The sequence below is a fragment of the Neodiprion lecontei genome, chromosome 2 (genome assembly GCF_021901455.1).
Source record: "Neodiprion lecontei isolate iyNeoLeco1 chromosome 2, iyNeoLeco1.1, whole genome shotgun sequence".
NCBI lineage: Eukaryota > Metazoa > Arthropoda > Insecta > Hymenoptera > Diprionidae > Neodiprion > Neodiprion lecontei.
In genome coordinates this window covers 38,162,654-38,178,203 of record NC_060261.1, presented here as the reverse complement: position 1 = coordinate 38,178,203, position 15,550 = coordinate 38,162,654, and the positions used below count along the sequence as shown (strand labels likewise).

Below are 15,550 nucleotides of genomic sequence, written 5' to 3'. Positions count from 1 at the left end.
ATGCACTATTTCAAAATTACTGATAAAGGTAAATGATTGTTTGTTGAAAATCTGGTCCATTTTTGATTGACACAGTGAATAAAAATAGCAGTCCTTTATTAAGTACTATACAAACTATGTAAAAGTATGGAATTTTTATGGCTAGGATATAGTAGATTATCAACTATTATTATCACTACATTCATAATCACCAGCAATCCATGTATATTTTCTTCTCAGGTGACATGACAATTAGTGTCTGCATAAGAGTTACATACAATAATGTATGTTACATATGTATATAATTTTGAGCAATTCAAATCATGTCACTCGGAAGAGTTTCCTCACAATCTTATAGACATAGTGCAAATTATATTTTAACTAGATATTAATAGTGTCTTAACGGTCATTTTTACGTAAATAAAAAAAAAAAAGAATGAAATTCTATAGAATTTCATGTGAATTGAGTTGAGATGATTTAAAAGTAAATTTGATGCTTAGAGGTAATTCGTTTTACTTGGAAAATCAAAGGCTTCGTCAACTTACTTTATCAAACGCATTTCCTCGGAGATGATATTCCCTTGTCATAGTTATTATGTATCTGTTAAATACAGATGAAATAAATATACTTAAACGCAATCGTGGGCCTGATTCGATTCTCCCTGTAAAGCACGATTCAGTGCAGTTAAAAGTGGGTATCTTCCACATCCGCATCGGTTTGTGAAGTCATCAAGATCCAATGCCCAGACCATGCCACCTCCAAGATCTAGATCTCGTATCAAATTTGCCTGAAAAGCATCAAAAATTTAATTTGCAAATACATCTCCTAGTGGGACTAGAGCAACATTATTATATCTTTTATATGGTTACCTTTCTTGTGACTTCAACAATATCGTCATAACCGACCCACTGATCTCCGGATGTAGCATATGGCCCTAGTCGTCCCTCAGAATCTTTGACCACTGTCCAACGACCATTCTTCACCTTGTGACATATCTATGAGTAACATAAAAAAATATTATAGCTTTTCAACTCCCATATTGTACACAACTATGGCGAGATGTTAGAAAAACCAGCAGTCAGTCTGTTGATTTCTAACTTATCGATGTTAGTGCATTTAATTTGATGTTAAATGCAACTACATTTGAAAACGGATGCTTTTCAGTTTGCTTCTAATTCAATGTTTCCTTTCAAAATACACGATATGTGAAGCAAAAATATTAATGTTCGCTCTAACGAGCGAAATAATATTCAATGTTATTTCTCCTATCCATATCAACTTCAAACCTACCTCATAATAAGCAAGAAAACCACCAGCTCGTGTAAATTCGCCAGCTTGGCCCGGTCCCGAAGCAGCCGATTGCAATCCTCTACTTGATACGCTAGTTAAAGTGAAACTCTGTCCATATAGTGGTACACCCATAACAAGACTATTTGGGGGTGCTCCCTTTGATATCCAGTAATTCATTGAGTAATTGGCATTGAAGTAGTCAAATTCGTCGCCAGGATAGTAGTAGAGCGGAGCGACATGCCCTGTTTTACGTTCCCAGTGTCCGTGATAGTCGTACGCCATCACAGCAATCCAGTCTAGATATTCAGCCAGTGCTGGTACATCGTAGCCATAATCTATAACTCGTTTGCTTGGGGATACGGCAGCAGATAGTAAGAGTCCCTTAGGTCTAAATTCGTTGCTCAATTCTTGAAGGAAAGCTGCGAAACTTTCCTTATCAGAAGATGGTCCAAGGTTGCAATCCACCTAGAAATGAAATAAAGTCTATAATCGTCGAGGCCACTTGTGTACTTTAATATACTAATTTAATAGGTTTAACCAGATTTGGGACCTACCTGCCAGCAAACGGGATATTCCCAATCCAAATCAAGTCCGTCAAAGTCGTATTTTTCAATAAACTTCAGAACATTGATTATGAACTTTCTTCTGGCATCCGGATTGTTGACTAATCGACTGTACTTGTCTCCAGCTGAGTCATTCCAGCCTCCAATTGCTATCAACACTTTTATTCCTCTTGCTTTTAGAGATGTTACCTTGCGGTAGAACTCATTGTCAATATCTGCCCAAGAGTCATGCGTCTTAATCTTCAGTTCTTCTGTGTCTAATACAGCAAAGCCGTACACAATATGTGTACACAGGTTTGTGTCGATGTCTTCTGGAACATACTTTCCAATTCCAGGCCTATACCAAGCCCAATTTGTGAAGTAGCAAACCATTTTTTTCTGCCCTGCATTAGGCCTGTCGACAATGATTGGCCCTTCGGGTACGTTAGAAGGTTTCTCGTTGGAAATTACTGGTATTGGTGCGGATGGTGTTACAGCTGGTGACTCTGCTTCTCCAGGTACGTTAGACTCTATCTGTAGAATACGCATTATGTACAATCCATCTGTAGAATGGCCATAACTTATAACTACCTAAATTAGTAGGCAGGATTGATACATTATTCTCCATCACTAAGGAAATACAGTTGACAAATTATCGAGTTATATTGTTTGAAAGAATAAATATATTACATACTGTTGAAATTTGTTGCTTTTTCTTGCATTCACTATTCTCTGGCCAATCGCAATGATCCTTATTCCAGTGAAGACCTCCTGCACACATTTGCTCTGTTACCTGTCCGAAATTGCAGAGGTAATATTTGGAGCAATCTTTTTCATGAGGCAAGTACATCTCGCCTTGGCAATCTCCAATTGGTGGCGGGGCAGCTGGTAATGAGATGACTTCAATTTCAATCGATTCATCAATCTCAGTCGTGGACACATAAATAGGTCGTGAAGTTGTGCTAGGTTTTGTCGACTGCGGAGGTTTGTAAGTAGGTTTTGTCGGCCGAGGAGGTTCATAACCAGGTGTTGACGGCGGCTTCATAGGGGATGATGTAACCGAGGGAGGTTCTTCAGTTTCAACGAATTCTATGTATCGATACAAAAAACCGTGTATACATAATTTGTTTCGACTTTTAACAACCTTGGTATAATTTTTTATTTTACGGTTTTCTAATACAGTGCAGGTACGAAATATTTTGGCACTAACCTGCGATGGAGCATAATGGTCCGTCAGGATAGTTCCTCAACACTCGATTCAACGTTCGTAGCATTGGGTATGGTTCGCAACCACACTCGTTTTTAAAGTCATCTAAGTCTAGAGCCCAGACCATGCCACCACCCAGTCCAAGGTTTTTGATGAAATCTGCTTTTAGTTGTAGTTGTTGTGCATCGTCAAAGCTGACCCATTGATCTCCCTTATATGCATACGGTCCAATTCTCCTTAATGGGTCTTGCACCACAGTCCATCCCCGTTGCTGCGTTCGTGAGCAGATCTGAGGCAATTAGACACAACATTAAAAAAATCTATCACATGGGACGTGTGGCTTGATGGTCTTAATAATTAGATACTGGAATATTTACTTACTTCGTAGTATGCCAAAAATCCTCTGGCTCTCGTTCCTTCACCTGCTTCACCACCACCATAGGTCGGTACGTTTAGACCTCGTTCCTTACTTTCTGCCAGTGAGAATGATTGACCATAAAAAGGAACACCCATGACCAACTTCTTAGCTGGTGCACCTTTTGCCATCCAGTGATGAATGGAGAAGTTCTACACGGAGTAGAAAACATACTGCTTAATGATGTGTTAAGTCAAAAATAGACTAATTCTAAACAAAAGCATCTATAAAAGAACATAGTAATTATGGAAGTCGTATATTTACAGCATTGAATGTAGGATCCCAGTCATCAGGCCGTTCGTAGAAGGGTGCATTGTGCCCTGTTTTCTTGTCCCACTGTCCGTGGTAATCGTATGACATTACAGCTATCCAGTCTAAGTATTTAGCAAGGACCGGGACATCATAGCCTGCATCAATCACCCGTTTATTTGGTGATACAGCTGACGATAAGAGAAGACCTTTAGGTTTGAATTCAGCACTCAGTTCTTCAAGAAGCGCACTAAAACCTTCCTTATCTGAAGCTGGGCCTTTTCCACAGTCCACCTGTAAGTGGACACATACATAGTAATCGTTTTACCAATAGATATTCATGTAGATGTACCGAAATTTGAGGAACCGTCTTGAACGGATTACACACCTGCCAGCATACAGGATATTCCCAATCTAAATCCAACCCATCGAAGTTATACTTTTCAACAAAATGTACGGCATGGGCGACAAATCGTTTTCTGGCAGCAGCAGAATTGGCTAGTCGACTGTACTTATCTCCAGCCGAATCGTTCCAACCACCAAGAGCCAATAATACTTTGACGCGACGGGATCTGAATGCAACGACTCGCTCGTAGAATTCTAAAACAATAGCATGTGGTCATTATTGTCTAAATACTCGGTAAATATTAGGTATAAAAACAAAACTGACGATACATGATGATATTATATTTATAGTAATCTAGTTAACTTACTATTGTCAAGATCAGCCCAAGAATCGTGCGGTTTAATGGTCAGACTTGTTGTATCAAGAACTGCGAATCCATAAATAATGTGCGTACATAAATCGGGATCAATATCCTCAGGAAGATATTTTCCAGTTTCTTGTCTGTACCATGCCCAATTTGTAAAGTAACAGACCACTTTAAACTCATTACTAGTTGCATGTAGTGGTTCGGGTGATATTGACGGTGTATCGGGTTTTGCAATGTCTGTTGTTTCTGTAGGAATCTCCCATTGGAGTTCCTCGCCAAAGGCTGGAGGCTGAATGGCTGTAATAGCAAAAGGGATTTAAGTAATCAATACGTTCCTTCAAATCCCTCAAAAATTTTGTTCAACATCATTTTGTAGAAAATGTTCACCAGGGTAACAAACAGAAATATTCTATTTCCATTAATCGATGTGATTATGTAGAAAAATTATTTCAAGCCAAAACTCACGTCTGTCATGTTCATTTGGTGGGTCTGTTAGTACTTGTTGGATAGTATGCATCAAGGGGTGAGCTCCTTCTCCACATTTTCCTCTGAAATCGTCAAGATCCAAAGCCCAAACCATGCCTCCACCAAGATTCATGTCCCGAATAAACTGGGATTTTTGTCTGAGCATATCGGCGTCGTCGAAACTGACCCACTGATTTCCTTTGTAAGCATAGGGTCCCATTCGACGCTGCGGGTCTTGCACCACAGTCCACCCACGATTGTGGATTCGATCACAAATTTCATAATATGACAGAAATCCAGCGGCTCTGGTAAACTCTCCAGCATTGCCAGCACTGGCAGGCGCATTTAGAGAAACGCCTGCTTTTGGATCATTTACGGAGAAGGATTGTCCGTACAGTGGCATGCCTGTTGTATAATAATGAGAGGTCTAATGTTATTTTCAGTTCGCAGTGAATGCTGAGTGATCTTTAAAAATTCGCGCCTGTCTCTAGTTGAATGATAGTACTATGAAACTCATTATGCGTACCCATAACAAGACTTCTCGGCGGTGCTCCTTTAGATATCCAGTAATTAACTGAATAGTTTGCATTAAAGAAGTAAGCTTCATCATCTGGGTGATAGTACAGCGGTGCTGCATGACCAGTCTTTTTGTCCCACTGTCCATGGTAGTCATAAGTCATTATTGCTATCCAGTCCAAATATTTTGCTAGAACTGGTACGTCATATCCTGCATCTATAACTTTTTTATTCGGTGACACTGCAGCTGTTAATAATAAGCCCTTTGGTCGTAGGATCGAGCTCAACTCCTCCACCAGTGCTGAAAAACCTGCCTTGTCGGAGGCTGGACCTTTTTTGCAATCAACCTTACACAAACAATTATTATTTTTCCAGTTACTATTAGAGAAACATATGACCTGTTAGAAATATTTGTGTTTTCATACCTGCCAACAAACAGGGTATTCCCAGTCCAAATCCAGTCCATCAAACCCATACTTTTCAATGAACTGTACCACATGCATTGCAAACTTTTCTCTGCTAGCCGGACTGTTCACCAAACGGCTGTATTTATCTCCTTCCGAATCGTTCCAGCCACCCAATGCTAATGATACTTTTAGTCCGCGTTGCTTATAAGCCACTACTCTTTCGTAGAATCCTAGAATAATTTATTAATACAGCAAAATGAACGTGAATGTAATTAAAAAATTTAACCATTCAAAATCCACGGTATGATACTTACGATTATCGAAATCTGCCCAAGAATCATGTGCCTTGATTATAAGATTTGAATAGTCCAGAACCGCAAATCCGTATACTATGTGTGTGCACAAGGTATGATCAATGTGCTCCGGAAGGTAGCGACCTGCGCCTCTGCGGTACCATGCCCAATTTGTGAAGTAGCAAACCACCTGTCGAGTAAAATTTTCAATTCATCTATGCTTTTTTAAATAATTTCACTTTCACAAAACTTATTTGAACCCTTTAACTTCAAACGATTAATAACATCCAGGTAAGATCCTATTACACTGAAAATTAGCTATTAGTAAAGTTGTATACCTTGTAATAGCCAGATAGTGGTGAAACCTTTTCCGGATCCACCTCTCCCGAAGGCAACGGAGTTGTGCTTGGAGTAGTAACTTGTGTCCAGAGTTCATTTGGAGTCGAACTCGTCCAGGTCGGCTTGCTTGTTGGCTTGCCTGGGAGATTGGCAACTTCTGTAGGAGCTTGATCAGCTGGTTCTACTTCTTCCTTGCAATTTGCTTTGAATGGCCAATCGCAAGCACCAGATTGCGCATTGAAATGCAGGCCAGGGGCACACTGGAATATTTCTGGTTGCCCCCAAAGACACGTCTGGTAACTTTCACAATCTCCGGGTACGGCTGTAAAGGTTCCCGCAGTACATGCCTAAGAGTAAAAAATATATTAAAGATACAAATCAAAACGTACGAAAACTTCTGAATTATTGTATCAATTTATAATTATATGAACCTACATTTTTAGCCGTATTCTTCACTAATGCAGCATATTTCTTGTTACCCGTTTTACATGGATTCTTGTACGCCCAGTCACACATATTTTTATCTTTGTGCCAATTTAGACCTAATCCGCATTGTTGATTTATGAGGACGCCATTGACACAAATCAAGAAGTGCGAACACGAATCTGGTTCTGGATAATATTGACCATGCTCGCAGCGTTCAATAGTTTCAGGCAATTCAGTCTGTTGTGAAGATTCTGTAGGTTTTTGTGAGGTGGTGGTTGTTCTTTGAGTGGTGGTGGTGGTGGTGGTGGTGGTAGTGGTGGTGGTGGTTGTAGTTGTGGGAATTTTTGGCGGTTCAGTTTCAATATTCCATCCTGTAGTGGAGGGTTTCATGTGTACTGGTCGTTTTGATGGAAACCATGGCTTGACGGTGGTCGTAGATACTGTTGCAATAAATAAAGAATAGGTTAACCAAAATGAGGTGAATATTTTATTTTTTTAATACTAGCGGAAGAAGCTGTCCACAAATTATGGGATGATTTATGAAACTGTTATGTAGGATTAATGGTACTCTGACAGAAAGAAACAGCTGATAAAAATTAAATCTTACCAAGTTGACATTTTGCAGAGTTTGGCCAGTCACAAAAGCCTCGTTTAGCATGCCAATGCAATCCCGGTGCGCACTGTTCCATTTTCAGTTCACCCAATACGCATCTGTAGTAAGTTCCACAATTTTTGGGATCAGGCAAATATTGACCGGGTGTGCATTCCGTTCCAGGTATTGGTGCTGAAATACCAGGTGTCAGTTCTCCTGTATCCATTAATGGATATGTTGTTGACGGTCTTCTGGGATGCAAAAAATTAGACTTAATTGTAACGTCTGTTGAATGAGAACAGTGAGAATTGCAAGATTGTTATGACAACCTGACAAGTGTTTAAAATTTGACAATGCTCTTACAATGTAGTTGATTGAGTTGTAATTTCAGGCTGACTTGTAGTAGTGGTGCTCGTTGTTGTTGTACTGCTTGGGGTTGTTACTGTTGGTTTTCTGCTCGTGTATTGTGTCCAAGTGGGCCAAGTCGTTGGCTTTTTAGTAGTTGTAGTAGTGGTTTCCATAGGTCGAGTTGGTTGAGGTTTTCCATCATTAGCATCACTGTGAGTTGTTAGCGTTGGCGGTGAAGGAGTCACAGGCTCAGCTGGTTTTTCACAGCTACCATCAGCGGGTGGTGGTGTCACTAGCCTGCCTGGAGACAACGATATTAATTGATAGCAAAGGTCACATAACATTGATTTATATATTGTTAAAAATGTACGTGCAAATTACAGATCCAAATCAAACAACTTTGGAAATAATAAATATGGCAAACATTCAATACAAAATGATTCATTCATATTATACCAAATACACGATTCAGAGATCGCAGCAGTGGAAATTGTTCAAGGCAACAACGGTTAGTGAAGTCGTCCAAGTCAATGGTCCACGCAGCAGCTCCACCAAATCCATTGTCCCGTATATATTCTCCCTTCATCTTGATGTTGTCTATGTCATCGAAGCCAACCCACTGGTCCTTGTAATGTGCGTTTGGCCCTTAAAGGAGTGTTTAAATTAGGGAACAAAGTATTTGTGAATACTAATGTGTTGAATATATTTCTGTGTCTTGTTTGACAGAATTTACTCCCCATGACTGTCACATCGGAGAATGCGGTTCATTATAAGTTTACAAACTACGCAAGGGTTTTAATTACCTGGGCCAATTTTCCACCTTTGATTTTGTAGCCTATTGCAGATTTCGTAATACGCCAACATCCCTGGTTGCCTTGTGAATTCGCCAGATGTACCTGGCCCAGCAGCGGGATCTCCTAAGCTTGACTGGCTAGGTTCAGAAAGTCTGAAGGCTTGACCATAAAAGGGTAATCCAACCAGGAGCTTAGATCTTGCTGCTCCAAGACTTACGAGGTATTCCATTGTATAATTCTAAAAAAATTGATTGGCTCGGATCAATTCGACATCTTCCATCAAATCTTTGCATAAATATTTCTGAAAGTTCCACAGGACTCCTGTGTAAAGAAATTTCTGCCAATCAAGTAAACCTTATGTGTACTCACCACATTGTAATGTATATATTTATCCCCTGGCAGCCGGTATAAAGGTGCCACATGACCAGTTATAGTTTCCCATGCACCGTGATAGTCGTACGTCATAACAGACATAAAGTCAACTAAGTCTGATAATTGGTCCATATTGTATGCGTTGTCTATGACTTCTTTGTATCCGGATATACTAACCGCCAGTGTCAACTTTGGGACTTGTTTGTCGAACTCGCTTCTCAGTTCTTTTATCAGCTTTGTGAAGTTTGGTTTGTCGGACTCCATACCTCTCTTGCAATTACTTTGCCAACAACGAGGATAATTCCACTCGAATGATAAGCCATTAAAATTATGACGTCGCAGGAAGCTTATTACCGCAGCTACAAATTTTCTTCGTGACGTTCCGCTGCTAACGAGACGAGAATATTTATCACCAGAACTATCTGTCCAGCCGCCAATTGCCAAAAGCACTCGTGGACCTTTGATCGAAGTGACTCTTTGGTACAAATCTAAAAGAAATAACACAATAAAGGGAAAAAATTGTGAAATCTTGTTTACCTTAGCATAGGTGAAGGTGAAATAGTTTTTCTGTATTTTTTAAACTCACTATTTTCAATATCTGCCCAAGGATCGAATGGTTGTATAAGTAGGGTATCAGGATTTAAACCAGCAAAGGCGTAGACCACATCTGTGCATAATCTCGGATCTATATGTTCAGGCACAAATTTTCCTTCGCCTTTTCTGTACATAGCCCAAGATGTGATGTAGCATACAACTCGCGTCTCGCCTTGCTTCATTTCCAGATTCTCCACTTCTTCCGATTCACGAAATCTTTCATATTCCAAGTCCGGTTGAGAAATACGAAGTGACTGACCAGGGATACAAATCTGAGGTGATGCCTTTACGCAGAGGCCTGTTACTGCATCGAAGAATCTACCAAAACCGCAACTTCCACGTGATAGTTCACCTGAAATTTTTTTTATAAGATAGGATTATTCCATTGTAAAACTATGTGAAATTTTTTGGAATCTTTTAACAGAAATTTTTTTGAGACATATTTAAACGAGATTTGAGAAATGGCTGCTTGGAATATTTTTTACAAGATTGTATGGCAGCGAATTTTCATACACATTATCACATTACGCACGCTTACACATGAAACGAGCCAGACAATTTGACGAATGAAATTGATAAAAGTACTTACCATTATCACAAGATAGGAATCCTGAGCAATCATTAGGATCACTAAACAATCCTTCTTCATAACACTTTCTCAAGCTCGTGCCATAAAATTCAAAAGCTTTAGTAGCAGCAGTGAGTAATGGCCAGGCATTACCACACAGGCCCTAGAATAAAGGTACGATATATTTTCCATAATACTTCAGGGCATCGAATTTCGCACTAAGGTGTCATTTATAATAATTGTGTTCTCACGTACCTGAAAGTCGTCCAAATCAAGAGCCCATAATGATACTCCACCGAGTTGTTTTTTTTCGATGTATGCCATCTTCAATTTCACCGATAAAGGATCATCGTATCCTATCCATTGGTCCCCATATTTGATGTATGAACCTTCTTCGTCTCTTCCATAAAACCATCCATCTTCTATTTTTTCGCAAATCTGCAAACAATGGTCAATATTTCCCTGGGTTAAAATATTTACTTATCGTTTCTCATTACATTTAAATCCAAGCTGAACGACCTTCAGATGGCAAAAGAATAAGTGAGGCGAAAGTGACTTCGTTAAATTCTGTAGTGGCTTCAAGATGTTTCTGCAGTTTTTCATACCTCGTAATAAGCCAAAGTCCCACGATGTCCTGTATATTTTCCAGGATATCCTAATCCAGATATCGGTGCACCAGCGTCGGTGAAGTTTTTGAACTTCAGAGTATAGCTATTCCCAAAAAGTGGTATACCAAGTATAATTTTATCGCTGTCTGTCCCACTCTTTATCCATCTATCGACCATTTCGCTGATGAAGCTGATAGGAGCTGGATGTAACGCGACGTTGGACCAGTTTTTATCCCTCCAGGACCTGAAGATCAGAAGATCCGACATTTCAGAAATTTCTGCATCTACTGGATCATTGGGCCTGACAGCTACGACTAGCATGAGATCGCGTTCTTTCATCGGGTCCTGCAACTGCCTCAGCAACATTCTCATCTCTGCATTCGTTGCACCCTCCCAGTCAATTTCTATTCCGTCAAATTTGTAAACCTCCAGGAAATCGAGGACAGAATTGACAAAGGTTTGGCAACATTCTTGTCCGTGTACCATTTCTCTGAACACTCTACCACTGCCGGGCGAAGATATTGATATCAGCACTCTAAGTGCCGGATCTCTTTGCTTTAATCCCAGTGCTGCTTTGTATCCACCTGTAAATGATGTTTCATTTGAAGAATACAATTTAATACAAATTAAATAGAATTATATAAATTAATCTTAGTGACCATTGCGAATATGATTAAGTATCTATTTCCAAACCTTTGATCTCATCGAATTCAGGATCACGGGGAACCAACGTCAATTCGTGGGGATCTGTAAATGATGAAGCATTAGACAATTATTCGAAGATTGTACGCGGCATAAAAATGTAAACTTTAATTGATCATACAAAGTAATAGAGAACAATTAGAAAGAAAAAAATTGTAAAATAGTCCATTGTGAGACTATCGCATTGTTTCAAATCTCGTAATATCTAATTACCAAATGATTCTCACCCAAAGTAGCAGCACCATAGATTAAATGACTGCATTTGCGATCTGGTAACGATTGAGGTAAGAAGGCAAAGGGTTCTTGCCTATAGGCAGCCTCGGTTTCAAGGTGACATATAACATGCGACGAGGCCCTTGTATCGCGAAGAGATGGTGGTGTAAGGCGTTCAATCCAGATGGAATCCTGATCCAGACCACCAAAGAAAGGCGCCACTCGATATTCAACAGAATCTCTTAATGGCACTTTTCTGCTCAGTCTATAAGTGTGGTAGAAAAATTTATCAGCTTTACCAGATTTGACGATACCAATGGCAATTATGGAAGCGGGCATTGAAAAGGTGACATTCTTTTCAATGGCTTTAGAAAGAATTATACTAACTCTGGTGGAATACTTTCAACAGCCGCCCTCAACGGTAGCGATTTAGAGCCAATTATATCTGGCGGAGCCTCAACGGCAGTCCTTAAGGGTAATTGTTTTGCCCCATATTCCGATTGGTCGGTTATTTTTTTTGGTACTTCGGGCGGTCGTTCGACGGCACCTCGTTGGAAAGACAACACATCGGAAGGTGGCACGTGCTTCTGTCTGTTATTTGTTATGCGAAACGGTGTCACAACGGTGAGTGCCGTGATGCCCAGAAGGGCCAGGCTAAACCAGCTCATTGCTGAAACCTACGTTCTGTAAAGTATGAAATGTAAACAGACAGCTTGATGAGAGTTTGAAATTTCCATTAATTGCGTCGATAAATTTATACTTTTTTACAAGTTTTCGACAATAATTTGCAAACCTGGCAGATTGCTACTTTTGCAGTTCTCTATTTTATACTTGAATTATGTACTAATTTCGCCAGTCGAATGAGTTATAAAAGTACAAGAAATTATTAGAATTATCGTTCTACATAATTTGTTGAATGATGTATGTTATTGTATGGATTTGAAAAATTTGCTGGCTACAAAAAATCCCGCCGACATGTGTTATATGGTAATTATTGGCGATGCGTGGCGTCTGATTGAAATTATTTACGTAACAATAGTTTAATCGCAAAAAAATCGTGAGCTAAACACCAAACTCAATTTTGAACTCCCGTATTATGTTTATGTAATTTGCTTTCGAATTTAATTATTTATTTTTGAGAGGCAAATAGAGAATTCCGCTCAAACTTCTGAACAGCAAGAGGTTCTTTTGACAATTTTGAATAAACTGGCTTTAACTTGAACTCAATTTTTTTTGCAAGATCCCCTTTTTCCAATTCCAATATTTTTTTGACCATGATTAATATATTTATAGTTAAATAAGTTAGTAAAAATTTTTACGAAATGCGGTGACAAAACTTCAATATATTTTTCTTCACTGTGTGGGAAATCCTCGTATGAGTATATTCATCTTCAATAAATCATCACATGGAAAATTTTCAAGCGTCACCTCTTGCTGTTAAAAAACCAAGATTTTACGCATAAGGCAGAATTCAATTTCCGGACACCGTGCAAATATGATTCAATAGCCCGGTATTAATTGCAACGAAATTTTCAAATCATTAAATTGGTGCTCAGTATTTATTCAACCACCCGCGGTGGTGATGTCTGTCGGTTCGGTAAGCTTTACTTGAGAACCATGCATACAATTTCACACACGACATTGACACAAAGCAAGATTCTATAATCCATCGACCCGTAAGTTTGTTTTTTATTATCAAAACGAACATCAGGTAACGATTGTCGAGAAAATTAAATTTTTTTTTCCAATTTCGAGATGAACTTTCACAAATCGTTTTAGCAATTTACACGCGCGTTCACAAAATTCACGCGTTGAATCACATAAACAGACTTCCGGCAATGTAAGTTACATACGCGCATATAAGTAAACAAATCGAGTTGAAATTAACACTGCACATCACATTTGCACTTTTGAATATCGGTATGAAACACCCCACGAGTACTTGGAAAGTTTATCCTGGATTTTATAAAATTTGAAAAAAAAACAAAAATTAGAACCCCATCATCGAGTAACCGGAAACTCAACGGTCTGTCTTACAGCGAAGATTCGAAACCTGTCGGCGACAATTTACTGTTATTTCAAATAAACTTTTACGATTTATGGCAACTAATAAACATATCCCAATGTCGGCACCTGCAGGTCGCCGGAATATTATTAACGCTTCATGTTTACATATTACAAAAAACCGCAAGATGGTTAGAAGTTTAAAAATGAAAAAAAAAATTGGAAAACAACGAAAAAAGAAAAAAACCAACAGCAACGGACCTGTCGACGAGCAATTATTGCGGTACAAACGATATAATCGTACAGCGGGCACTTGCGGCCCCGATTTTCGAGCGACGACACCCGATCCGTATCGTTGCTGGGTGTATAATGAAAACTGACGGAAGATGCGTCAATCGAAGATGGCCTATTGTCTTTGTCGATGAATAAGGCCTCGGTCTGGTACGGAGAGGGCAAAATACGAATGTGGTATTCCGGGCGCGTATGGGGCCCATATATACCTATGGGGCCCCGATGACTCCCACTTCGCCCTCCCTCAGCGGCACCGCGAGGCCCCGGGATCACCGGCCATCGGGGACTTGCGCGTCTCCGCGAGTTCGCCTGGCCCAGACCCGAATACTCCGCGCCAATAACGAATTCATCGATATACTTGCGTACCCACCCGGCCAGTCCGCAGGGTCGTTTAGTTTCGTCCTGTAATTATACTCTAGTTCCAGAATTTTTTCACGTCTTTTTTAAGTATCGATATTCTTCCGACGATTTATCGTTGCGGGGAGATTGGGTCATGTGCACAAAGAACTTACACGCGTACGATTGTATCGTTAAATCATGGAAAGATCGAAGAAGAAGAAGATGAATCGTAATTTTGAAAATGAGAAGACTACGTATAATCGTTTTCGGGTTATAGATTTTTCGCGTTTAGTTTATATACGGCTTGCGTACAATTATGGGGTACATTTTATTTTTGGACTGGTTTTTTTTTTTTATTTCCTTGACCGCGAATTAACGAAAACTTGAAATTCGTAAGGAACGTTGGAATTTATGGCGTTTGATGTATATAATTTCATACATTGCTTTTCATTTTGGTAAAAGAAAATAAAAAAAATGTCTATTATTTTACATCTTCGCCGAATAGACTGATTTATTCTGATTTGTTATTCATGGGATATTTCGTGATTTTCAAGTTTAGCGAATATCACGAGACTTGGCCGTCGTTTTAAATTTGAATATAAATTTCACGTGGCCGAAGAAATCGTTCGTTCACGAATCCATTCCCGAAGAACTCTATCCGTTACATAGGACTTTTTATTCACAAATTATATAAAAATTTGAACGAATCGATATCGTTTCTATAACATTTAACTATAATTGAAATATAATGCGAATTTTATTCAGTTCTTTCAAATTACTCAACATCGAATATGATAGCTTCGACTGAGGATATTAAATTGATATATGATTAACTGCTCTAACGATATCATTTTGATTTTAATCTAAACGATTTAAGAAAGGAAATCCACGAGAAAAATTTAACACCTACAGTTCCTCACGAGCAGCTATTCTCCAAGGTATTAAATTAACCGTTACTAAATGAAAACCGTTTTCTTACAACAAAGTTTGATAATTAACACAAAGCACAAACATTTAACCGTACCGTGTCGACTTGAGAAGAGAATTGATTCACTCTGCGATGAGCCTCGAACAAGTTGTGCATCGCGGAAGAATGAGTGTGTGCAGTCTACGTGTGTTAAGGTATACCTACCAGCCTTCTGCGTTTCTTGCAAAGTGCAGTAACGACAACTGGTTTGAATCTATTTTGCTCCTGCTTGTTAGCGTCACTCGTTTCGTCCTTCTTTTTGGTCATCTTTGTAAGGTCATTCACATTATCAGGCATTACTTATTTGCGAGACTCC

At 39.2% G+C, this 15,550-nt stretch overlaps 1 protein-coding gene across 2 annotated transcripts; it reads right to left on the bottom strand.

Moving 5' to 3' along the window:
- Nucleotides 1–79: 79 nt before the first annotated feature.
- LOC107216593 (probable chitinase 10) lies at nt 80–14,083 on the bottom strand. 2 transcript variants are annotated; one of them, XM_015653832.2, is made up of 29 exons: nt 13,899–14,083; nt 12,021–12,317; nt 11,648–11,898; nt 11,412–11,465; nt 10,716–11,302; nt 10,366–10,548; nt 10,132–10,273; nt 9,535–9,894; nt 8,946–9,436; nt 8,586–8,814; nt 8,239–8,427; nt 7,798–8,083; nt 7,450–7,685; nt 6,852–7,282; nt 6,416–6,763; nt 6,099–6,267; nt 5,803–6,014; nt 5,388–5,724; nt 4,862–5,266; nt 4,397–4,693; nt 4,072–4,283; nt 3,699–3,977; nt 3,401–3,586; nt 3,023–3,308; nt 2,507–2,901; nt 1,825–2,346; nt 1,271–1,735; nt 850–975; nt 80–767 (listed from the first exon to the last, which is right to left on the bottom strand). In XM_015653832.2, the coding sequence occupies exons 2-29, from the start codon at nt 12,299–12,301 to the stop codon at nt 609–611; spliced, it is 8,118 nt and encodes a 2,705-aa protein (XP_015509318.2). In that variant the 5' UTR covers nt 12,302–12,317; nt 13,899–14,083; the 3' UTR covers nt 80–608. The 2 variants fall into 2 exon arrangements, with proteins under 2 accessions (XP_015509318.2, XP_046587284.1); XM_046731328.1 differs by having other exon boundaries at nt 7,450–7,682.
- Between the last annotated feature and the right edge of the window lie 1,467 nt (nt 14,084–15,550).